Raw genomic sequence first — 25,750 nt, 5'->3', positions numbered from 1 at the left:
TTTTTTTTTTTTTTTTTTACCTTAGGCCATTGCTATTTCAGTGTTTTATTGCTGTTTTCTAAAATGTTTTCCAGTAAGTAAAACACAGAATTATGTAGTTCCACAGTTGCTCTAAGAGAATGACTGTAGCACTAACCTGATCCAAGAATCATGTAATCAATACAGTGCAACCATTTTTGCATAAATTGTCTCAGATTTTTTAGTTTTTCTAGCCCTGTTCTGTTGCACTGTGTATGCCAAACTATTATGACTTAGTATGCATGAGCAGAAGAAATAGGAATTGGCAGAAAATAAGTGTTATATTCAATATTTAGAACTGACTATAGATACAGCATATTCATTAGGTTCTAAATATCTGAATCTTTGTGACAGTGGAAGTGAGGTGGAAGTTTGATAGGAATTCTGTAAAAGTACAGTTTCATTTTTACTCTTTACAGTAATTTTTAGATAGTGACCCAAGCTTTTTTAATCTTGAGTGTTCCTAGAAGTTAGTTTTCTTTGCATACCAGAGTACTTGTAACTTTTGGAATTTTTTTCATTCATAGGGAAGTTCAATGCAGAAACATAAACTGTTCACACTTTACAGTACAAAGCTTGTATCCTGATAACCTTTGAAGTTAGTGACGGTTTTATGAAACTTTTGCCTCTTAAGTTCTCTCAGTAGTTAACTTTTCTGATAAAGCTTTATGCTCTTCAGTACCTAGAAAATGAAATGAGTTTTTAATGAACAAACAGAATTACAACATAGATGTTTTAGTGATCTGTATTTCGAAAGACAGACCAAAAAGGTATTCTGATTTGTTGCGGAAGGCTGAGCTTTGAATCTGACCAGAACTGGAATTCTTTACAACTACTGTATTTACTCTGTGACCTGGATCGTATGGGAACACAGTTTCACATTAATTTACTGCTAACTCGTCAGGGTCATGGTAAAAGTTAATTACTATGGTGTTTGACCATTGTTTTCAGGGCACATACTTCTTACTTGGTTAACAGCTGACTTTTGGGAGAGGATATAAACTACTGTACACACATTTCCATGTTTTTATGGATCATTTATATGGTTCATGTATTAGAGTGTGTCTTACTTTCACACAATATAGTATTGTAAATGTTAAATACACTGAAATGCACTGAAGAAATTACATCTGATAGTTTATTTCAGTGACAGAGTTTTTTTTTCCCTTCCTCACTACTGGGAAATTATGTAGTTTGACAATTCATCAAGTAAGCACTTGAAAATAAGATATAGAGATCCTATCCATTAACCACATGTTAAATTGACTAACACGGATAGAGAAGTGGTTATGGACCCAGTAACATATTGATGGGTTGAAAAGGCTTTAAGACTGGTGTAACATCAGCATACTACTTCTTCTCCCTGAAGGTCCTTGATCTTAATTATTAAAAAAAGGGTTCTGGCATAAATTAACAAAGGGAAGGAAAATGAGAGTTAATATTGTTAAATTCATGTGACTGGGCCAGAAAGCTGTTTGTGGTATGTGTTAAATTGGTATTACTTGATAACTGTTGTTAATCTCTGTATGACTAATGGTGGATGAAGAGGAACCCAGGTATTTAAAATTCTGATTAATGCAGGAACTTTAAAGTATTGGGATGTGCAGAACTGTTAAACTTGTGGTCTTTGAAATCCTTCTGAAGTGATAAGTTCATGTTGTGCTCTTATAAAATTCTTTGCCCTCTCTTTAAAATAAGTACTGCTTTTCCGTTTTAGTGAGTATATTTTTTAATATTACTAACCAGTGTATTCTAGAGTTACTCTGTTATGTGGAAAGGCTTTTTTCCACATTCTCAGTGCTAATTAAAAGAAAAAAAAACAGTGTCCTGTAGACTGTCACTAGCTGCTTTCTGTTACCTGCACAGTCCCTGTTTTTCTGCAAGAGAGGCTAGAATGCACAAACATAACCTCTGTAGTTGACCTTCGTTAATGAGGAATATGCGTACATCGTTTAATTGCAGAGGGATCTCCTTGTAGATGTGTAAACTGCTTTCTGCATCAGTGAAGATAGATAGCTGAGTTGCAAAGAATAATTAAATGTATCATTTAAGTAAGATGAGATTACACTAGTAAAAGTCATGTGGAAAACTTCTTTCCTTGGGTTCCACTGACTTTATAGTCATTAGTATTTTTCAATACAGACAGGAACAGTCTGAGAAAATGCAGTCATTCTCTTTAAAGACTTGAATGTGGCTGTAATTTTGAAATGGTTCAAGTAGTTAGGACATTTGCTTGAGGTGAGGTGGCTACCATGAAATTCTTTCTAAAATCCTTCCAACTTATTCAGGAAAATGCTATTCTTGTTAGTACCCAAGATGATATGGTTAATGCTTCTGAGAGAATGTGAAATAAAATCGACAAGTAAATGCCTTTTTTTTATTTAATATGTAACTCATCTGGCTCCCGTTTTTCATTACTCTTCCTTATATGTGGTCTAGATTTTCATTAATATGTACTGGTTTTTTCGACCAGGACTTTATTTTAAGAACAGACCAGGTTTTGTGTGAGTTAGTGAGTGTGTTAGTGAGTAAATGTGAGTAGTGGCTAAAAATGCTGTTTTTTGGGTTTTTTTTTTCCCTGTTTTTTCTCTGTGGCTGGATTGTAAAAGGACAGTAATTACACATGGAAGAGAGTAAGTGTAGTTATGTGTAGCTTAGTGTAAACCTCTCTTTTTCATGTAATTTGGAGAAATTTGAAGATGAGCTTGGAATTAGTAAGCAGCCTTGTGAATGAGAAAGAAAATGGCTAGCTGTATAAAGTCTTTTATACAAGGTGAATTGCTTAGAGTGATAACAGGACACAACATCTCACTGTAAGCTTGCATTATATTTTGTCACATCTCAAGAAAGTTGTACATTTGGATTTTTTAGGATCGATGTACATGATGGAAATACAAACTCCAGCCAGCTTTTGCTTTTGCTTTACTTTATACTCTGCAAACTTTTGGAGGTACTTTAAACTATTTTATTTCCAGTGATAGCCTAACAAAACAATTCTTAAAGAATTAGTAAGTGAACATTCCACTTCATATTTGTTTGCAAAAATGGTTAATCCATTTAGTTACCTAAACTTAAACAATGATAGGGAGCGGCCTGATTAATTTTTGTGCTTGTCCTTGTTTATTGAGCAAGAAGGAACACCCAATGCCAACAAAAAAGAATGAAAATATTAAACTGAAAATGTGTTCAGTATTCAGTTTTACTTCATCCACAGCTAAGAAGAGGATTTTGGAAAGATTGTGTCTTCTTTACTGACTAAATTTCATTGAAGTCAGTGAAACCAGAATTGGGCTGTAATTATCCTGTAGGTGAACATTTCAGAAACACTGCAGCTGTTTGAGAAGTTATGATCCATAATTGCATCCACATGCAACTTTTGGTTGACTTAGAATTTTTGGGTCTGCTATTTTAGTGCCTGGCAAAATTTGTAGTTCACAAGGATACTTACTTGTAGGTAAAACTCACAAGAACCATGTAGCTATTGGCTTCCTGATCTCGCTTGTCAGTGTGAAAAATATAGTAAAACAAGGTCATTCTGACTTCTGGTCCATTGTTCTCCCTTTTGAATTTGCAAATGAATGCAAAATAAAATGGTAAGGGGAGAGTACACGAAACTGTACCCATCAAAGAAACCTGAAAACAATTGTATCTGATACAGGTAAGAAGCATTTTCTAGGTTGCTTTCCACACCTACCCTCTTAGTCAAAATTTAAAGAAGGGCCTAGGATTAAATCCAGTGTGTGGTAAATCAAAGCAGTTAAGTTTATCAAATGTCACTTCCATTTTTGCAAAATCCTCATGGTTCGGAAGCAAGTACTAGAAGCGAAATAACTATCTGAGATAAATTGCTTATTTTTACTGTATTGGTTTCTATGTATTGCGGTACAGATTTCTCTGGGCGACTTATGCAATTTTCTCTTTACTTAGGCTTCAAGCACGAATTGCTCACAGAATCCAGGAACTGGAAAACTTGCCAGGTTCTCTGCCCCCTGATCTGCGAACCAAAGCGACGGTGGAGTTGAAGGCACTTAGGTTACTGAATTTCCAGCGCCAGGTAATGCCTTTTTCTTAATGAAAATTGTGTGAGATTATAACCAGACATGTTCGTGTAATACAGGATGAACTGGAGAGAGAATCTGTAACAGTACTAAGCCTGAAAATGGGATTTTGTGTGAGAACAAACTTGAATTATGAGCATGTAGTAGAAATGTTTAACTTAGACTTTGTTTTCTTATTATAAATGTGCAAGTATCCTTTCTCTCTCCTGCTTTTTCTTACATTTTAAAATGTAACCAAAGAAATGTACCTTTCATAAAGAGGCATATGGTGGCACAAAGAGGAAATGGTGAGAAGAAGTTGCAAACACATTTCCAACACAAATCCCAGCAGATTACTATTTCTGGACATTCTCTGTGCTTGTCGTGAGTTCCTTCTTTTTGGGAAGAATTGTATGGTGATGGTGGTGTGTAGTTTTTCACTGTGATCTGTTCTGAGAGTTCTACTGTCGCACATAAGCTTTGGTCTTACTGATTTAATTTTCATACCTAAGAGAGAAGTTTGATCTTAAGTGCATGCATAAGCAAATGAATTTCAGAAAGGGATAAACTGTGGTAGGCTCTTATGGACTTCTTGTCATTATTTTTTTTTTTCAACTACTTTTCAGAAGTAGGCGTGTAATTTGACAGGTTTGGAAAAAATACTTCCTGGCAGAAGTCTTTGACAGTAGTTGTCCTCTGATGTCTGAGTCTTCCTTGCTGCTGTCCTGGCACTCCTTTGTAATGAAGTTTTGTCAGAGGACATATTAAAAGCAGCAGGCTCTCTTTGCTGCAGTGCTGTGACTGTGGCTGTACTGTTCCAAGCCTTCGGTATTTCCCTCTTTCTTCTGTCCCCATTGTAGTCATCAACACTCTGAAAAGCATGTTATATGTGTTTTACATTTGCGTTTTATGAACCTTGGCTAGCTCTTATCTTGAAACAGAACAGTGATTTGTGGTATTTTGTTAAGAAGAAATGATGTATGATGAACTCTTTTGTCATCCTTTGGGGGGTTATGAGTTTTACAGAGACAAACATATCTATTGCAGCTGACTAATGCTTGATGTCTTTAGAACTATAATATAAACGAAGGAGGAGGCTGGGAGGTCCCCTGTTATTTTTTCATGTATTAAACCTATTTTGTGGTTTTTTTTAATGTGTTTCTTTTTTTCTCACTGGTAGTTGAGACAAGAGGTAGTAGCCTGCATGCGTCGTGATACAACGCTGGAGACGGCACTGAACTCCAAAGCCTACAAACGAAGCAAGCGCCAGACTTTGAGGGAGGCCCGTATGACAGAAAAGCTTGAGAAACAGCAGAAGATAGAGCAGGAGAGGAAGCGTAGACAGAAGCATCAGGTATTTTGACTTACAGGCTGTTTCCCTGGTCACAGAAATTTACCTTTCTTTATTCTGTTGGTCTTACCTGTTACTTACTTTATTCACCTTTGGAGTTTTTAAGAAACAAAAAACAGAACAAAGCACCTCAAAATCATGTACTAAATAATTGGAAAATGGTGAGGTTAGACCTCCTATGTTCTTGATTTCAAATCCTGTACTTTGTCCAGGTCCTACACTTACTTGTTTCTCCTTCTAGGAATACCTGAATAGCATATTGCAACATGCTAAAGACTTCAAGGAGTACCATCGGTCAGTGGCTGGCAAAATTCAGAAACTTTCTAAAGCTGTGGCAACTTGGCATGCCAACACTGAACGTGAACAGAAGAAAGAAACTGAGAGAATTGAGAAAGAAAGAATGAGGAGACTAATGGTAAGGATTGGAAGGACGGGTATGATTATTTTGGTGAAAATCACTTGTTTTTAATATGTATCCTTTTCATATCTCATAGACAGTCTCAGATACCCATATCTTTTCTTTGCAGACTAAAACCTCTGTGACTTATAAGTATAAATCTGAAACTGATATACTTTGATTATGTGTTTTTAAGTATGGTAATCAGTGTGATGCTGTTCATTTCAGTTTTAGCAGATCTTTTTTTTTTGTCTTCTGTCTACCAGCTTGAAAACTTAGTACAGCCACTGCATTGCTTAATCTCATTAACGTAATGAACTAGCATTTTGCAGAATTGCATGGTTATTGGTCCTCTATATAAATACTGAAGTTGATTTCTAGTTTCATAGTTTTGAAGATTCCACATGATTAATTTGTTTGTCGTATTGCCCACCAACTTTTATATAAAACTGATTTCACATGCAAAAATACATAACCCATAGTAGTAAATAATGCATGTAGCTTGAGAATGAGTGACAGTAAGCTCTACCTGTTAGTGCTCCAGGACCCCTTTGTGTTCTTTCATGATTTTTTCTTCTCTTACCTACACATACTATCAGTATCCTTTTTTAAGATACCGTAGAATGATTTTGTGTGCAGTTGTATTGACAGAGTGCTGTGGAACTGTTGAGTGGGCTGTCAACATTTCTGGGGTTAAAATAATTCTGGATTGTAAAGTGTAGACATATTAATGTTCGTGTGTGCAAGCATATTAGAAACTAGGACTGGAAAGATTTCTTCAAGACATTTGTTAGCTCTGTTCTAACACTATTAGCACTTCACCAGCAGAACTGAATAGGAATTGACATGTTTTTGAAATGATGCTAGTGAAAAAAAACAGTAGGTATCTAAAGTGGGTGCAGATGGAAACATAATTTCATGTATTTCTTATCCGAAATCTATTTCTGCCATGAGTTAAGGACTGTACAGTTTACTTTTAAAAATCACAAAACAGTATGTAGAAACTATTAAATACAAAAATATTAAAAACTTAAAAATGAAAACGTGCAAAATGCAAAGAAGGACTCTCTTAAGAGAAGAATTGTTTAGACTGTAGGGTATTTCTAAAGTTTGTATACTTTAGAACCTGCACTGTAGAGCATTTTTATAATTAGAGATAGTTGTCAGAAGTCTGTGTACTCAGCTATTAAAATATTGATTTGTAAAGGAAAAAAAGAACTAATTGAAAAATAGCATTGTAATGCTTTAAAAATTCCTCAGTGTATCATTGAGGCTAGGCTTGAATCAGTCTAATGTACAATACGGTAAAGAAAAAAGATCTCCGCTACGAGAAAAATGAAGTAGAATCACATGTCTGCAAATGACACAGGATGCCAGTGCTTCCAAACAACAGTTATTTCTCATAAAGCTACTTTGCCAAAGACTGTGGTTGGGCATTTAGCTTAGTTACAGGACTTCATAAGTACTTTCAGTTTAGGGATTTGCCCTCGCAAGTATTTGCCTGACTGCTCAGTTAAGTTCTCCTGTAGCAAACTGTGTTCTGTTAATTGGGTTGCTTTGCCTGTTCAGTTTCAGTCCCATTGTGGTATGTTGCAGTACTCTAAAAAGAACTAAATGGAAGTTCAGCCGCTGATTCCTATCTCTTTCTCTAGGCATGAGGTAAATGCAATTCCTGTTTTTGAAAAGACAGTTGTAGGAGACTTGCCAAGTTGCTTCAGGACAGTTGCTAGTGGGGTTTCATGGGGCTACATTTGAGGTCCTGCTATCTTCAATGCTTTTTTTTTTTTTTTTTCCAATCCTGATTGGGATTCAGGACTTGAATACTAAGTGCATTTGCAGATGATACTCAAATAGGGGAACCTGTAGACTCCTCCAAGGGTAGTGATGCCTTGTGGAGAGAGCTTGACAAATGGGAGGGCTGGGCAGTCATCAACTGCATAAAGTAAAGCAAGTGCTGGATTCTGCATCTGGAGCAGGACAATTCTGAATGTATGTCCAGAATGGGTGATGAAAGGCTGGAGAACAGAGCACAGAAAAATGTCCAGTGATTCTGGTTGACAGCAGGTTGAATGAGTTGAATGTGAGTCAGCAGTGTGTATTATTTTTTTTTAATTTTAATTTCTTTTCACTTTTAGAACTGTTGTAGATTTTTCAATAATTACTATGTGAGAATTGGATATGTCTAGAGTCATATAATTCCTGGATCCCAGAGTGACTCAGGCTGGCCAGGAACTTAGGATGTTTCTAGTCCAACCTCCTTCCCAAAATAGATTTAGCATCAAGGTCAAACTGGGTTGCCCAAGTCTTTTTTCAGTCATGTCTTGTAAACTTCTAATACTTAGAAATGGTACAACTTCTCTGGGCCTCTGTTGTACAGCGTTTCTGGAGAAAAAAGTGCCTTCTAAAATCCAGCATCAGCCACCACTGTTTCAAATTCAATCACTATCTTCCATGCTGAGGTTGGGAAATTTCAAGCGTTGTCTGCATGTCGTCTGAAAAGCAGAAGCAGGTGGGGATTATCACGTGCTGTGATTTTGGGCAAGATTCCTGCTAATATAGTCCAAAATTCTGTATACCTCTGCTGTTGCACCACATTGCCAAATCAATGTTTGTATAAATGGACGTGTATATCCTTTATTGTGCAGCTGCTTGCCTGTTCGTGTTGTTTGAACTTCATCAGGTTCCTTTTGTCCCATTGTCTTGCCTGTTCAGGTCCTTCTGAAAGGCAGCGCAACCCTTGAAGTTATTGACTAATGTCCTTAGTTCTATGTCACATGCAAACTTAACTAGAGTCCCCTTCATCTTTTAGTCTGGGTCATTGGTAGAAGTTTGAAACATGTGCCTTAGGTAGACAATTGTCCTCCAGGTATGGTATGACTCTCTGGGCCTACTTTCTGGTGGACTCTCTGTCCACCTACGCAAATCATGATGTAACCAAAATAGCACATGATTTTTAAGATAGGTATTATCAATTGGGTAATGTGTGTTTCATATTCCTAGGCTGAAGATGAAGAAGGCTACCGTAAGCTGATTGACCAAAAGAAAGATAGACGCCTGGCCTACCTATTGCAGCAGACAGATGAGTATGTTGCTAACTTGACTAATCTGGTATGGGAACATAAACAGGCACAAGCAGCCAAAGAGAAGAAGAAGAGGAGGAGAAGAAAGAAGGCAAGTAATTACACTTGACCTTTTTCTGCAATGTTGTCTTCAAATCCAATTTTAGTTGTTTACTTCCTAAACTTGGCTCAGTCCATCTTATAGGTACACTGAAAATAACTAGGGAGAACTTCGTGCCAGTAGCATGTTTGTTGTGCATTCTTACAATTTAATTGAAGCTTTTAAAAATTATCTTTGTATGACTGGTTGTGGAAACTGAAGAGTGTTATTTCTGAAAAAATAATTTTGTGTGTGAAAGGATAATTCAATAATGATTTGTCATTTTGTGACCTCTGAGTATCTTCTATTTCTTGCAGGATTGTTTAGAGGATTTTTATAATCCATTTCCATGCCTGACTTGCTACTAATTACTGATAAAAGTATAAACATTGTATCTGCATTGTTCACATGCAGCATGCTTAGCCTGATGATAAATAGCACTGACTGAAAAATAATAGTTCTGGAGATTAATTACCTCAAATATACTCTGTGGTTTCTCCTGTCACCCTCCAGAATGTCTGTACTTTTTTTTGAGCATAAATTTTTAACATATACAAAGTCCCCTACGTCTGTAGTCAAGATACAACTTAAATGGAGTTGTTGACCTGTACAGTGAGAACAGACTTGATTTAGTATATTCACAGTAAAAATTCATTGTAGAAACAGAATCATAGACTCATTTCAGTTAAAAGGCACCTTTCAAGGTCATCTAGTCCAACTTCCTTGCAATGAACATGGATTCTGCAGCTAGATCAGGTTGCTTAGAGGTCCTGTGTAGCCTGACTTTGAGTGTCTCCAGAGATGGGGCATCCACCACCTCTCTGGGCAACCAGTGCCAATCCCTCACCACCCTTATTATAAGAAACATCTTTCTTATATCCAGTCTAAATCTCCCCTCCTTTAGTTTGAAACACTTTCCCCTAGTCCTGTCACAGCAAATCCTGCTACAGAGTCTGTCCTTTTCTTTATTACAGCTCCCCTTGGAGCCTTCTCTTCTCTAGGCTGACCAACCCCAGCTCTCTGAGTCTGTCCTCATAGAAGAGGAGTTTCATCTCTTGGCTCATTTTTTGGTGCTCTAATAGGTTTACATCTCTCCTGTAATGAGGAGACAGTGTAATGTGTACATTTACTACTATAACAAAATGTTTGAATTCCTTTGATAATGTGTTGAGCTCTTTGTCTCCATGATGCTCAGTTTAGCTATGTATGAGGAACAAAGTATCTTATAGCAGTGTCAATAAAGACATGATTTTCTTTCACAGAAGTAAAATGTCAGTGTGTTACAGTGCTTATTAATGTCCAGGCCTTTCTTGACCTAAAACCTAATGAAAGATTAGCAATAAAATATCTGAGCTCTTAATAGTTGTTTTTAATTATCCTCTTTCCATCAAACTTTTGCTCATCTGTTAGGAATACAGGAGAGTGCATGCAGATATTACTCTTTTACTGACTTAGAATTCTGTGAATTTGTTATTGCATGGCTACAGCATGCATTGAAGTTGGTGGCTGCTGTGTCTTTTTCCTAGTCTTTTGTTGTTTTTCCTAGTTTTTTCATATGTGCCCATAAGTGCTTCATAATCTACATAAAGTGAAAATTAATCTATGAGCACCCACGGTTATTTGTTTCATACAGAGAAATGAATGAAAAGAGTTCTAAGAATTTTCTCCTACAAATCGCAGTGAGGTAATAGGTCATGAAAAAATACATGTTGCTTTTGCCAGGTGTAAATTTATGCAGTCAAAGTGAACCTCTTATTCTTTAGTTGTGTGCTTGAGTTGTAAGCATTGATTATAACTAATTTGCAACAACCTCTACATGTTAGAGACAGTCTCAAATGCAAAATAATGGGTGTCTGTCCACCTCCTCGTTCATCCAAGGAAAAGTAATATTCTCAAGTAAATGAAGTCTTTGCAGTTGAGGCCAGATACGTGTTGTTGTAACTTATCCTACCACTCAGTATGAACTGGTTTAGATCTGGCACAGTTCCTTTCTCTGTCAGTAGATGATCATGCTGCTCTGAAATGCTAAAGCAAGCAGCCTTTGAGCTCATATTGATGTTGACCTTAACTGGGCAACAGCTACTTTTGTATTGAGCAGGACCAATGATATTTGTATTGTCCAGGAAAAAGTATATAAGCCTCTCCTTTTGGTTATTTTTTTCTGTTAAAAAATGTTATATATCCTTGAGGTCCCTTCCAACTCGGGCCGTACTATGATTCTGTGATTATATTTTATAAATATTTTAAAGGCTCTAGACAAAAAGTAGGCTTAGCTGAATTAGTCTGGTTTTTTTGTAATACAAGAGAAAGAGTAGTTAACAGAGTTCAGTAGGTATGTGTGTTGAAGTATGAAGGTTATGTAAAATGAGAATCAAGTTTTTCAAAATGTGAAATTGGCCCATTTCTATTGCTGCTCTTTCACCTGGAGTTCGTGCCTTGGAGATGGATTCTAAGGGCAAAGAATTCGTTTTGATTGGAAACAGATATTGAGGATCATCTCAGTGTTCAGAAGTGCAGCTTGTCTATGCTTTAAAAGAAAAAAACAAAGCAAAGCAAAATAAAGCAACCAGAATTATGTAAATTTATAGCACCTGTTAACAGTACTTGAAAGTTGTTTAAAATACAATTTGAAAGATCTGTTCTTGTTCTCAATGTGATCTATTTGCACTGGTAACCCAAGTAAAACTGTGCTGTAGTGTATCAAAGTCTGCACTGTTATGAGACAGAAGCTGCATCTGTCCTTAGCTGTTTTCAAAACTATTTAGGGAAGTGCCACTTCAGAAGCCATCTGTCTTCCATTTTTTTCATGTCATCTCCGCATTTTTAAATAGGGTAAATGAGGACAGAGTATGGTGAAGAAACACCTTATTTCTCAGAGTAATGTCTTGAAAGATAAACATCCAACTCACTCCAGCTATTACCATCAAACTTCTTTTTATTTGTAAATTGAGCAACTGTGGTCTGAATTTAAGATATAGCACAAAAAATTTCCAAAGGGCTCTGGTAGTTAGTGTCAGACCAAAAATTAATTGTTTACATACCCAAATTAAAAGTACATGCAGAAATATATCATCTGTGATGCTTGGTGACATCTCTGAAACTGAGTTTAAATCAGTTTAGAAGAAATCATGAGTAAATCACGTGGAAACTGTTTGCTGTTGACACTCTCTGTAAGCACTGAGCTGTGATCATGATGAGAAATTCAGAAGGCTAGCCATTTTTCAGATTCATTGCAAGGACTGGAGGTGTTGTATGTACCATGTGATAAGTGGGCTGTGTGTGCAAATCTGTCTGTATCCATCTTTTCTAAACTACATGGATTCCAGACACTGCAGACATGGATTGAGACCTATTTGTGGTGCAGAGTAATATAAATGTAATATCAATTATTCAATATGTAATATCAAGTATTCAGTATGTTCTTGTGACTGATCATGATGCTCTTTACTTCGTTTTTTGTAGAAGGCTGAAGAAAATGCAGAAGGCATGGCATCTGGTCTTGGTCCTGATGGAGAGGTATTGTTTTACAATTTTACAACTTCTCCAATGATTGTCTTGTGGTATGTGCCACTGAGATAGCTTCACCAAAAGTCACGCCCTCAAATGCTTGAAGACCTGTTGTTTCTGAGCAGAAAAAAATGCTATCCAGATTAACATTCATGTTGAAGTTCTGTCTAATAAAAAAGATGGAAGAAGATTGAAACAAAAATGTGTCGAATGTATCACTGAGTGTATTGATTAATTCCTCTTAGTTTTTTTATGTGCTTAAAAGTAAACAATTTTCTTGCAACCCATGAGTAGATGTAATTTACTTTTTAAAATGTGGTTGTAATCACCTACATTCTAGCTTCTCAGTAAATTAAAAATTATTGCCACTGTCAATTACCTCTGCTAGAATCATGGAATGGCTTGGGATGGAAAAGATCTTAGAAGTCATCTAGTTGCACCCTCCTCCCCACCGTGGGCAGGCTTCCAGATATAGGATGGATGATAGTGGAATGATGACTTAATGTATCAGAATGTTCCTGCTTGCTCAGGCAGATAAAAATGATTAATTTTTTCTGAGTCTTTCTTTGATTAATACTTTTTTATAATAACAACATAATGAAGCAGAACATATTCTGTTTCATTAACATCCTGTTAATGCTGTTTTTCTGTTCCATTTTCACATAAATACTTCATAATTTTAGGTATTATTTTAGTTCTCATCTTTTTTTATGCTTTAAATAGACTTCTCCTGGTATAGTTGAAGATTTATCATAAACTCCATTAATGCAGTTTCACACTGCTCAAAGAAAATACACATGATAGCACTTTAACTTTGGAATTTGTGAAGAGTATAAGTTTTAAACTCAGTGAATTTGTTTTTAACTGTTTTATTTATTTTTTCCTACTTGTGCATATTAGGAAAGAATTCTTCAGTGTAGGCAGTAGTAGAAGGCAAAAAGTTTTTAAAGTAAAAATTCTGTGATTAAGTAGGAGGAAGTAACAGAAAAGTGTAATCTTGCTCTTCTAGTTTTTAACAGAAGTGGAGTTAGTAAGAGGACTTCTTATTGCAAGTATTTTATGAACGTAACTGAAGTAGTCGGAAATCTTTAGAATAGATCTGTATGGGAAAAGAAGGTGATGATGGTGCCTTCTAGAAGGATGCATTATGGAGCAATAGCAGGTGGCAGAGACAGAAAATGGGATAACCCCTTCCAGTGACCAGTGGTGGCTCAAGAGGAGTGCAGTCTCTATCCAGAGATGCTGTTCCATTGGCTGCTAACCCTTAAAACGAGTGTGAGGAGGGGTGATCAATTCCTTCTGGTCACTGAGGTGCTTTGTTTGCACTTGAGCTCCTGGGGTGAGCCATGTCTGGCGGCTCAGCCATTGGTTCAGACTGTGAACTGGCAATTCTGCTGCAGGCTTTCTTTACTTAAAAAGTTTGAAATTGTTATGTCCTCAACTCTCTGTGTAAGAGAAAAGGCCACAAGGTATATTTCTTGTTGTAGATGTCTATTGGTATTAAGAACTGGAATTAAATGACCATAAGCATACAAACCTTATGTCTTCTTTCATAAAGGTCAGCACTGTCTTCTGCTCACTGTTGCTCTTTTTAATCCAATTGAAATCCTGTGGTATATTTGTGTATGTCACATAAAGATATGTTACGTACAGAAATACTGTCATTCAGAGTTGGCTTCATAGCCACGTGGGAAGCTGTGTCTACTAATAAGACTTTGCTCCTTGTTCAGATCTATAATTCTGAAGTTGCTGTTTTTCATTTTGCATGGCAAGGATGAAATTTAGTTGCCTTATGGTGTGAAATTTTGCTTGAATTTTTAGCCCATAGACGAGAGCAGCCAGATGAGTGACCTTCCAGTCAAAGTGACTCACACTGAAACAGGCAAAGTTCTTCTTGGTCCAGAGGCACCAAAAGCAAGTCAGCTAGATGCTTGGCTGGAAATGAACCCTGGGTAAGTACTTAGCATATGTGTGGGCTTTTCTTTTGATTTGCTTTAATTGATTTATCTTAATTATTCTTTTTTCTTTTTTACTTATTCCTTCTCCTTTCAATTTACTACGTGTAAGCTGAATATGACATTTGTTAACCTTATCCCTCCTCCTTTTATTATCTGTAATTCATATGCTGTCTTCTCTGTGTAGCTATGAAGTTGCTCCCAGGTCAGACAGTGAAGATGAAAGTGGTTCTGAATATGAGGAGGAGGTATGTGTCTTTAAAGAAATAATAATAACAGTAATAATGTGACAAGTGTTCCAGTAAAAACCAAACTCTTATCCCATATAATATTCTCGTCTTTTTAGTAAGGTCAGAAGAAAACCAGTACCAGATGTCCAGTTGTTTTAAGAGTGAAAACGTAGGGAATTGTGTTGGAGGCTTAGATTCAGGCTGTTGAAATCAAGTTTATTTGATTCGGTACTTCATTGGTGACTTAAATACAGCTGTTCCAAAGGTTAAAAAAGGGAAGAATTTTAAGATTAATACATGTGAATGTCCTGACTCTGAAGCACCTGTCAGGGTCTGAAAGTGGGGATTTGTGGTTAGCTGATCTGCAGGTGCATAGTTATCAGTATTATGACCTCATAGGATTCCTTACTGCAGGGACACTGAGCCTTTTTTTATTAAACATTTTTGTTTTTTAAAGATTTCCTGTCAATACATACCACTGCTAGCAAGAATACTGTGGTTAGTGAGGTTAATAACTGTGTGTTTGGATAAAAAGCTACTGTATGTATCAGATAGAAAGGATATAGTAACAATGAATAGTAGCAGTAATTAGAGTTAGTAACTAAGATGCAATTTGAGGTAGGAAGATCACTAATACAGTAGCAGATACGGTTTGAAGAGAACTGCAGGTTCAGTGAAGTTTTTGGCAGTACTCTGACAACAATAATATTCAGGGATTCCAAATTTACCAATGCAGCAAACAGACTTGTGATCGGTTATACCTACCAGTGGATACTTGAGAGCTTATGTATGTGCATACGTATTTGTAAAATTACTGATATCAATTGCATCAAATAGATTTCAAAAATGGGGGTGGAGGGGAATCTAGAACTTATCTCAGGAGAGGCTGACGGCTCCCAGGAGTGGGCCCGTAAGGGAAATCCAAATAAGGGACATAGCCTTGATTCAGAGTTGATCTGTGTCGTGGCATGTGCAGTATCACAGAGTTTAATTTTCAGTGTTGGTGAGTCACAGAGTTCATTCTGTTTACCAGTGAAGCTTCAGCCTATTTCTGAAGAGAAATTAAAAACCAATTAAAAGGAGTATATGCAACATGGTAAGATTCTCAGAGACAGAAGCTCTGCCTTGGATGGAAGTTATGCCGTTTTTATATTGAGACATAAGAGGGCGTAGGACTCCACTGCTTAGGTGCTTTAATTTCTGTTTTCCTACTGAGAAATACAAGGATGATGTTTCTTGTTTTCCTTTATTTTCTTTAAACAAAAATTTATTTCTCACTTTGATTCTCATTTTCTCAGGTGATAAATTGTTCTGTTTCTAGTTTCTTTTTTGTCAGTGATATTTTCAGGGTGCCTCTGGTATTTGGTATTCAGCCACACTTGAAGAATGCCCTCAGTTCCCAGGCAGAGCTCCTATGTTTGAAGGCCAAGTTCTCAGGCTTGGTTTCTTCAGGTTGCTGACGGCTGTGTCACTTGGCAACAGCAGCAGGGGGTAGTAGTCTGTAAGTTGTACGAAGTCTGGCAGCCTCTCTGTCACTGTTGCAGGCCCCTCACAAGCAGCAGACCTCTTTAGGTAGCAGGCCAGGATGACAAATGGGTGCCTCTGTACCCCTCCCTCAGAAGAGAATCACCCACCGCTATCACCCATCACTTTTCCTTAGCTGCAGTAGTTGTTATCCAGTGGGAATCATGTCTATCTGTCTACCTCAGTTTAGACGAATTAGGTCAGTCAGCTGTCACAGGAGGTCCTCCAAATGGGCACATCTTAACACAGTCAAGTTTGCCACTCACCTCTGCTCCAGGAGAAAGGTCCAGACACTACCCACAGACCACAGTCTGCACAGATGCATCTTCCTTTAAAAGCTCTGGCTGAGTGGATGTTTTCAGACTGAGTTTTCAGGCTGGCAGACATATTTGCTCCTGTTTGTGTTGAGAATCATTTTATGTCAGAATTTTTCTCATTACACTCAGGTTACCTTGCTAACTGCTCCCTCAGGATTGTAGCATTAGATACAATCATACAGTCATTGATCATTAGATGATCAATGCCAGAGGTTCCACACTGTTTTTCAGACAAATACTTTCTAAAGGAGAGAAGAGCTTAGGAGTGGAGAAATACTAATTCTTGTAGAGGACTGCATGTATTAAGATGGGAAGTAAGGGACTAGTATCTGTCAGATTTGGGCCACAATTGAGATGTGCCTATGTTTCTAGTACAGGCTCTTCAGCATCTGTTGTTCTGAGTTGGGGAAATGACTCACAAAAGTCAGTATTCTTTCCTCTTTCTCATTTCTGAAAATTTAAGTTGCTGTTGATCCATTACTGCTGTAGGCAGAGGGAAATTAAATGATTTTTAAAAGAAAAAAAATGTAATTTTTTAAAAATAAGAAATGAAAACCTGTGAAAGACCACACTTGCCAATTTTTTAAACTGCATAAAATTGTCACAAATCTGGAATACAGTACAAAAGCATGCGTAGTTGTGGAATTTTCTCCCTGTACTGAGTAGACATAGTAAGACTTCTTAAAATAAGATGATTGAAGGGGAAGATACTTCTTATTTCAGAGATTTGTGACCTTATGTTGAAGAATGTATGTCAAACATTATATTTCTGTTTTGCTGTAGTGCAGTTCTATAGAAACATAAGTGTAGGATGGACTTCTGGATTCAAGTTCCTGTCATAAAACATTGACCAGTGAAACCTACCAGTTTGTGAATGCCCACTGAAAGTATCATTCAGAAAGTAGTTACATTTTCTAACAGCTGTTTCTTCTTCTGTGTTATGTAGGATGATGAGGAGGAATCAAGCAGGTTAGAGGCAGATGAGAAGATACTCCTGGATCCTAACAGTGAAGAAGTTTCTGAGAAGGATGCTAAGCAAATCATTGAGTGAGTGTTCTGCATGTGCTACTTTTGTTTTTACTTTTGTTAGGAATTGTGATTTCTTATAGTGGTGTCCCCCAGGAATGGCTTGCTGTAGTTTACAGTGAGTTATAGCTGCTTCTTTGACAAGAAAATCTGCAAAAGGCAGCATGTAATAGTTGGCTATCTTATGTACTGCTAGAAGACTAGCTCCATCCAGAGCACTTGCCAGAGTTTGTGATTAGCACTTCTTTACAAATAAATGTGACCTACGGTCAAAACATACTGTTTACTTTTTTCATTGTTGATTTGTTTGTTTCTGGAAATTTACTTTAGTCATTTCTCTGCTTTGCAGGACTGCCAAACAAGATGTGGATGATGAATACAGTATGCAATATAGTGCTAGAGGGTCTCAGTCCTACTACACAGTTGCACATGCTATCACAGAAAGGGTGGAAAAGCAGTCTTCTCTTCTAATTAATGGCACACTAAAACATTATCAGGTGAGAAATAATTGAAACATCATAATATTTAAAATTCGGACAATGTTAGGTATTTCAATGTGGTATTTCAAGTGACAAACCCAAGGTTTTTTTAAGTATTACAAAAATTCAATTAGGTTAGAAATAAGGATTCACATGAACAAAGATATCGGTTATCTATTACAGATAATAATTAATGCTTAGTGCTTGAATTATAATACAACTTTATCTGTGTACTTGTAACATTTTTCATTACAGTTCAATATTGTTTTGTTTTTACTATCCTTCTTGGACCAGCGACTGAAACCATCTTGGTTTCAGTTTTGCTTAAAATTTTCATTTGTGGTGTTTAATAGTAATCTTTTCTTCCAATATTTTAAAAGTTGAGAATTTAATATTTCAGTTAAAATCCTGACGTTTCAGTATACTGATGCACTACAGTTTGGAGAGAAAGAAAACATTTACTATGGAGGATAACATCTCATACTCTTTACAGACATTTAATGGATTTAGTTACTTAAGAGTTTCTGTGTTCTGGCCTAAGCAGAATACACTGAAAATGTCATTAACAGGTGTTTTTGGCACTTCGAATGTTGTCTTGTTTTCCAGGGAGCTCTATGGACTTTGCATCCTTTATGCCATCTGACCACTCCATTATCTGCATATCCAAATTCAAAACAAAAAAAGCTATTCTCTGAGTTACCATAAATATGTATGTCTTTGCACTTCCAGAGAACTGGGAGGAAGACTATTTCCTAAGTGCTCAGTGTGTCAGAATTAGTCCCTGTTCTGTATGGTTCTCAATACTATCATATATTACAGTAGCTTGTTTAAGTTACTTAAAATTCAAGTGTTACGCTAATTTTGTCTTTTGAAAGCATTTCATTGTTGGTTTTTTTTTTAATTGAACTCCTCTACATGGTGGGAGAACAAGAGAATGAACAAAAGGTGAAACAAGCATTCAGACTGGTTGTATGGTCCAACTTTTTCCCTGCAAGGACAATGGAGCAAAGCCTCAGAGCAGTTTTATTATCTCCTTCCTAGAAGGTTTTCAGTACCTAAGCAGACCAAGCCCTGAGCAACTTGTCTTAGCCTGTTATGATCATGGTTTTGGGCTAAAGATTTCCTGAAACCTATTCCAAAATGAATTACTGCATGATCCTATGTTGGTCCAAAGCAAAACTCCATCTGAATTTGAATTACTTTCTCAAGTTTTTGCAAAAGTGTTTCACATTGAGTACTCAACAAAAAGAGAAAGTTGTTATTTATTAACTGATTTTTGAAAGTGCTGAGTTAACATTTCTAGCACCATTGAGGAACTATTACTAAGACAAGATAGAATCTGATTCACTCTTAGGATAAATATGTGACTTTCTTGGCTCTGAGGTCCTCTTTATTTTTACAGCCTCATTGTCATATGTTGTCCAGGCTGTACACCAGATGAAGCAGGGATTCATCACAGGCTTGTTTACTGCGTAATCCTTATTCATTGTCTGGGAAGGTTAATTTGATGCAATAAATAAAGTCAGTGTATGACAGTATAAATTTGATGGCCATATTAGCTTAACATGCTCATGGACAGGAGCGTGACAATTCTTCTTCCTGTATTTTAATTATTTTTTGAAGCATAGAGATATTGTTAAGTCATGTTGATCTGTGTTTTGCAGTGCAATTTCCCTGTGTATCACAGAGTAAAATAATTCAATCTGTGGAGTTTGACAAATAGTGGCAGAAAATACCAGTTAGAACAGATCCTTCAGCTATTTAAGTGATATCTAGCAATTGAACTGGGGATTTTGTTCTTCATTATATCTTTTCTATTTGATGATTACTACTACAAGAAATAAGAGTCATATTTGGCAGAAGAGCTTATGGCAAGAGCATTAAGGCTTGTCCGTGGTTCTAGCAGAAATTTTTTAAGGAGACTTCGGTGTTTTGCAGCTGTCCCCTTGAACCTCTATACTTTCCTGTCCTCTGTATTTTATATCCTTTTTTCCTTCTTAGCTTTTTTTTCTGCTTTTCCGTATTTCTTACTGTCAAATTTGGTTAGATTCTTTTCTTGACGTAAGAGTACTCACGTATGTCAGGAGAGGAAGTTGAATGATACAGGAAGGACTGGCTTCCTGTCCTCAATTCTGAAGCTACTTGTAAGTGAAACATACAGTTGCAGAATAAATTCTGATCTGCTCTTGATGTCTTGAGTTCAATAAAATTAGTTTCCAGAGAACTTAGTACCCAGATGTAAATCAGTAAGCACATACATAAGCCTAATAAATCAGCAGCATTATTTTGAATGTTTTCTTGCAGAGACAGTGGAAGGTTACTTCAGACATACATTGTTTTCTCTCTCAACTTTCTTGGACTTCATAATTTAGTTTTCTCTTCATGTCTGAAACGCACTGAAAGTCTGGATCTTAGAAACAGAAACTTAGATTGCAATTGTATAAGTAATCATATACATACACACATGGAAGACCACGTGACAAGTCAATAATGTGAATCCTAAAACTGTGGTTATAGCTGTGCTTTCTAGTAATGCTCTCTGAAATGTAAAGGTCTCCTGTTATATAGATATCTCTTAGCTACAGTACTCTGGAATCTTTCCAGCTCTGGGATTTTTATATACAAGGTATATAAACGGGGTGTTCTTTGACAAGGAAATACTGACAGGCAGATACTGGTGTCTGCTACAAGAGGCTCAGAACATCAGTGATGCAGTTGGGAAGTGTGAGGGCTTACCAAACACAAGAGATTTACAAGTGTTGCACAGAATCAGCAGGTTTGATTTTAGAAGATTTTTGATGAGGCACACAAATTGTATTCAAAATGCGCAAGAAGCTTCTGATTTCATTAGTGCTAAAACTGAGGGAGAAATTCATGTAATGTCAGGTGTTCGTCAGCCTTATAAAAGAGTGCCTGCGTTTCTTTCTGCAAAAAATAAAAAAATAAAAAGTATTTCTCCATGTATGAAATCTGACTACATTTTGGTCTTTTCCGGTGAACAGGAGACAACATTTCGATATAGCTATTACCAGGAACAATCCTGAAGGATTTTTTTGTTTTGTTTTTGTTTGTTTGTGTCTGCTTATTTTTGTTTAGGTAGGGAGGGAGTGAGTAGTGGGTGATTACAGCTAGAGGAGAAAGAGAGAAAAGAAGTTAAGATAGGCGGAGATTCTCGTGCTCCTAGAGTTATTGAAAGAAACCCAGCATTTAACTAGGCAGGTCATGAGAATCTTCAGATTTTTACTGTTGATGTTAATTACTTGTGCATGTTTTAAATAACAGAAAATATTATTCTTCATTTCAGCTTCAGGGACTGGAATGGATGGTTTCACTCTATAATAACAATCTGAATGGGATTTTAGCTGATGAAATGGGTCTGGGAAAGACAATACAGACTATTGCACTTATCACTTACTTGATGGAGCACAAAAGGCTCAATGGCCCCTATCTCATCATTGTTCCTCTTTCGTAAGTAGAGAACGTCATTCATCTATTATAATTCTAAGCATTACAGGTTGATTTTTTAGGAATACATGCTTGTTTTCATGTTGTACCAAGATGAGGGGGCACACTGAGACACACTGCACATCTGTGCTTTCGTTTCGGTTTCTTCCCAAGTAATTGTCTGGAACCAGAAGGTTAACCACATGGCTCATCAAAGAACATGTTTCCACTGGTTTCATGTCTTGTTCTTTTTACAAAACATATAGTGAATTTACCATTGTTTACTCCTTAACCACAAGAGGAGAATGGCATTTTCTTTCAGATTACATACCTGCAGATCCCCCTACTGCTTTAACAGTGATACTCAAAATCTGTTTTTTAGTTCTTTAAACAAATGTTGCCCCATCAAATAGTAAGTAATACTTGATTAAGATAGGATAGTTTTTTAATTACTGTATGGCTAGCCCTTGCTGTAGCTTTGATGTGTGAATTCACAAGTTGGTCATTTGTGCAATATTATGACTGTAATAATCTGTCTTACTGCCCCCTGTTCCAAGGGGGCAGATTTCCAAGATTCTACTTTTTATAGTAGTTTTATAGATTTTTTTTTTTTGCAATGAATTTTGCTTTCACCAAAGACAAGGTGTGAGTTCCAGGGATTTGAAATGCTGAGTTTTAAAGAAAAGCCATTAGGTATTGTAAAATGAATGTAACATCTTGAGGATTTGTTTTCTTATATTTGTGTGTACGTGATAAATGTCTTGATTTATATACAAAGTTCCTTGTCCTTACTGTTAGATAATTCATCTACTGATTGTGTAGAGCATGCAAGTACTGTAGGATTGGGATATATTTTATTCATGGCCATCTTTTATGATTTCTTTTTAAGCATCCTGTTTTCTCACTGTGCTGCATTAGTGGTTAAGTAGCATAAATATCATAGCTATACCTTATTCTATGAGGACATGTGACATGCTCAAGTGAGCAGAAATGACAAGAAGAAACACTATAAAGTAAAATGAAGTCAAAAATAAGGGATGTTATTAATATGTATTTTCTTACAGGCACAGTAAAATTGTAAAATTTCATTTGAGTACTCACTATTGCTTTTTTCCTGTTTTTGTTTCTGAAAGAGAAGAGCTGAAATTCTTATAGGCTTTACAAAAGCCTTCTTTCTCCATCTTTTTCCATATTCTAACATTAATAGCCATTGCTTCTGCCATTGCAGGTCTAGTTATTGAAAGAAAAAAAAAAAGATCTACTTTTGCTGCATTTAAAAAGCTGTTTGTTGTGACCTTGTGGTGGAAATAAAGTGCAGATGTCAGGACCTGCATAGTTGCACTCAATGACATTAACGTCATTACAGTGGAAAATAGATGAATTCTACTGTCAACATCATAAGGCTGTATTTTACAAGTTACAAACTCACTTTGTGGATCCTAAGTAGTGTAAATAATTCACAAATATATTTTCTATTCTGGTTTACCTCTCCTGCCCATAATATACTCCAGAATATCAATATTACTATAAAATACAATCTGAATTAATTTTGACGAGGCTTCTGAATGTGAGCTGAAAGATATTTTTCCCAATTTTTTCCTGTTTCCATTTCTCTCAAATGCAAGATTTTTGTTACAGTATATGATTTTTATTTTCTTTAATTTACTTAATTTAATTATGGGGATTGATTATATGGAATGTGTTGAAAATTATGCATCCACTGGGAATTACAATCTGAATTACAAGTAATGAACTATTTCTTCATCTATGGTAGGACGTTATCCAACTGGACATACGAATTTGACAAGTGGGCTCCTTCTGTGGTGAAGATATCTTACAAGGTTTGATTCACTTTTTATGCGATTATAAATGTGAAGGGTTGAGAATAAAGACTGTTTTTCCTTTGCTTCTGCACGCATTTCCAAATTTGTCACATATATTTCATGTACAAGCAGTGAGAATTAATCATCCTGAGAAGATGACTGTAATGAACTATAATTGCTTTCAGATAGTGAAATGCAGAAGAAAATTGTTAATTACCATATTTTGCAAAGCTTCTAATGAGAACAATACAAATGAGCAATACTTCCCATTTTATACATAGCTGACTACTTTGCCTTTTGACTACCGTAGTAGTGATGAGGAAGACAATAGTGATAAGACTAGACTAGCATGTTTTCATTCCCTGGTGTTTAAAAAAAAGAAAAAGAAAAAAAGAAGATTGTGTATTCTGTATTCTAGCAGCAAGTTAGGGGAAGGACATTGAGTAAGTTAGGAATATATAAATAAATTCTTTTCAATGCTATAGGATTCATGTGCTTGCTCTGTGTCTACTTATTCCTAAAAAGATGGACCTGATTACTTCCTTGGAAGAATGAATAACAAAATACTCATTTCCCTCTCTCTTTTAGGGTACACCTGCAATGCGCCGCTCACTTGTTCCTCAGCTTCGAAGTGGAAAATTTAATGTTCTTTTGACTACATATGAGTACATAATAAAGGACAAACATATTCTTGCTAAGGTAATAATGACTATTGTCTCTTAATGGAAAGATGTACAAATACTTTCATATGGTACACAAAACAGAAACGTAGAATCATAGAATGACTTGGGTTGAAAGGGACCTTAAAGATCACCTAGTTCCAACCCCCTGCTGTGGTCAGAGTTGCCACCACTAGATTAAGCTGCCTGAAGCCACATCCAGCCTGTTTTTGGACACTCCGGGGATGGGGCATCCACAGCTTCTCTAGACAGCCTTGTTGCAATGTTTCACCAGCCTGTGAGAAAAAAAATTTCCTCCTAGCATCTAAATCCCTGCTTTTTTAGTTTAAAACCATTCCCTTTGGCTCTGTCACTGTCAGACCATGTAAAAAATTGATCCCTCTCCTGCTTATAAGCTCCCTTCGTATACTGGAAGGCTGCAACGTGGTATCCCCAGAGTCTTCTCTTCATGATGAGCAACCCCAGCTCTCTCAGCATTTCTTCATAGGAGAGGTGCTCCAGCCCTCTGAACATCTTTATAACTCTGGACCCCCACTAACAGCTCCGCAACGTCCTTGTACTGGAAGCTGCAGCCTTGGATGCAGTACTCTAGATGGAATTTTTGCTGGATAATAACTGACAATATGAGCAACTTTATTTCAGCATCCACTGCGACTTTCAGCTTCCGCATTAAAAACTAGAAAGCTACTTGGAAGTATAGTAACAGAAGTGATCTTAACTATCCTGCTTCATTCACAAATAAAAACATGACACTAGTTGAATCAAAGCGAGGTTGAGGGTTTGCTGTTCCTTGAAAGCTTAGTTATTTGGATTGAAAATTCTTTTGTCTTTTGTCAAGGTTGTTGTTGCAAACAGATTTATTTGGAAATCGTAGTCTCTTTCTTCCCATCTAAATCATATTCTGACCTTAAGTAGTCAGACATCCCAAATTCTTTTTGCTGTTTGTAAGGCCACCCGTGCTTCGATAATGCTCGATATATTTTTTATTTCATTTATTGATGTTTCACATTTGAAATATTTTTGATTTATACCTGTTGGGAAGAATTTCTGTCTGGCTTAGCTTTGCCAACTTTTTTTTTTTTTTAATTTTTTTTTCTTTTTCCAGATTCGATGGAAGTACATGATAGTAGATGAAGGTCATCGAATGAAGAATCATCACTGCAAACTGACTCAGGTCTTGAACACTCACTATGTGGCCCCTAGACGAATACTACTGACTGGGACACCATTGCAGAATAAATTGCCTGAACTGTGGGCTCTTCTCAATTTTCTTCTTCCAACCATTTTCAAGAGCTGTAGCACCTTTGAACAGTGGTTCAATGCTCCATTTGCCATGACAGGAGAAAGGGTACTGTATCAGGATTTTTTTTTTTTTTTTTTTTGAACATCAGAAACAAAATACTTGGCGTGAGCTCCATTTTGTTTTCAGAAGCACAGTAGCGCTTAAATTCTCTCTGGTATTTAAGGATTTAATGGCAGAAAATTTCATTTTTTTTTTTTTTTTTTTTTAACTCTGAATCAGTTTGATTGTAACATACAATTAATGCACATACTTAGCTTTCATGTGAGATAAGACATGACATAGTAAGTAGTCTTGTATTGCTTCTATAAACTTCTGTAGGTGGACTTAAATGAAGAAGAAACTATTCTGATCATCCGTCGTCTCCACAAAGTACTCCGACCCTTCTTGCTGAGAAGACTGAAGAAGGAAGTGGAGTCTCAACTGCCAGAAAAGGTTTGCAGTGAAAGAATTTGTGGAAGGGGTCTAATACATTTTTTTAAAGTATTATAAGATTTTTTTCA

General features: G+C 36.4%; 1 protein-coding gene across 4 annotated transcripts in view; it reads left to right on the top strand.

Moving 5' to 3' along the window:
* Nucleotides 1–25,750, top strand: part of SMARCA2 (SWI/SNF related, matrix associated, actin dependent regulator of chromatin, subfamily a, member 2) — a 103,864-nt gene that overhangs the window by 29,009 nt on the left and 49,105 nt on the right. For all 4 annotated transcript variants that reach the window (XM_042825555.1, XM_042825556.1, XM_042825558.1 and 1 more), the window contains exons 7-20: nucleotides 3,946–4,072; nucleotides 5,236–5,409; nucleotides 5,648–5,821; nucleotides 8,804–8,974; nucleotides 12,425–12,478; nucleotides 14,291–14,421; nucleotides 14,612–14,672; nucleotides 17,442–17,542; nucleotides 17,871–18,018; nucleotides 21,305–21,468; nucleotides 23,219–23,285; nucleotides 23,856–23,966; nucleotides 25,053–25,295; nucleotides 25,569–25,682. In XM_042825555.1, the coding sequence (XP_042681489.1) occupies nucleotides 3,946–4,072; nucleotides 5,236–5,409; nucleotides 5,648–5,821; nucleotides 8,804–8,974; nucleotides 12,425–12,478; nucleotides 14,291–14,421; nucleotides 14,612–14,672; nucleotides 17,442–17,542; nucleotides 17,871–18,018; nucleotides 21,305–21,468; nucleotides 23,219–23,285; nucleotides 23,856–23,966; nucleotides 25,053–25,295; nucleotides 25,569–25,682 (1,840 nt within the window). The remainder of the gene's footprint in view (nucleotides 1–3,945; nucleotides 4,073–5,235; nucleotides 5,410–5,647; nucleotides 5,822–8,803; nucleotides 8,975–12,424; nucleotides 12,479–14,290; nucleotides 14,422–14,611; nucleotides 14,673–17,441; nucleotides 17,543–17,870; nucleotides 18,019–21,304; nucleotides 21,469–23,218; nucleotides 23,286–23,855; nucleotides 23,967–25,052; nucleotides 25,296–25,568; nucleotides 25,683–25,750) is intronic.

Source organism: Centrocercus urophasianus, unplaced genomic scaffold, assembly GCF_019232065.1.
Source record: "Centrocercus urophasianus isolate 14NV4802_14NV808 unplaced genomic scaffold, USGS_Curo_1.0 seq_25, whole genome shotgun sequence".
In the NCBI taxonomy this organism is placed as follows: domain Eukaryota; kingdom Metazoa; phylum Chordata; class Aves; order Galliformes; family Phasianidae; genus Centrocercus; species Centrocercus urophasianus.
This window is presented reverse-complemented; position numbering and strand designations above follow the sequence as displayed.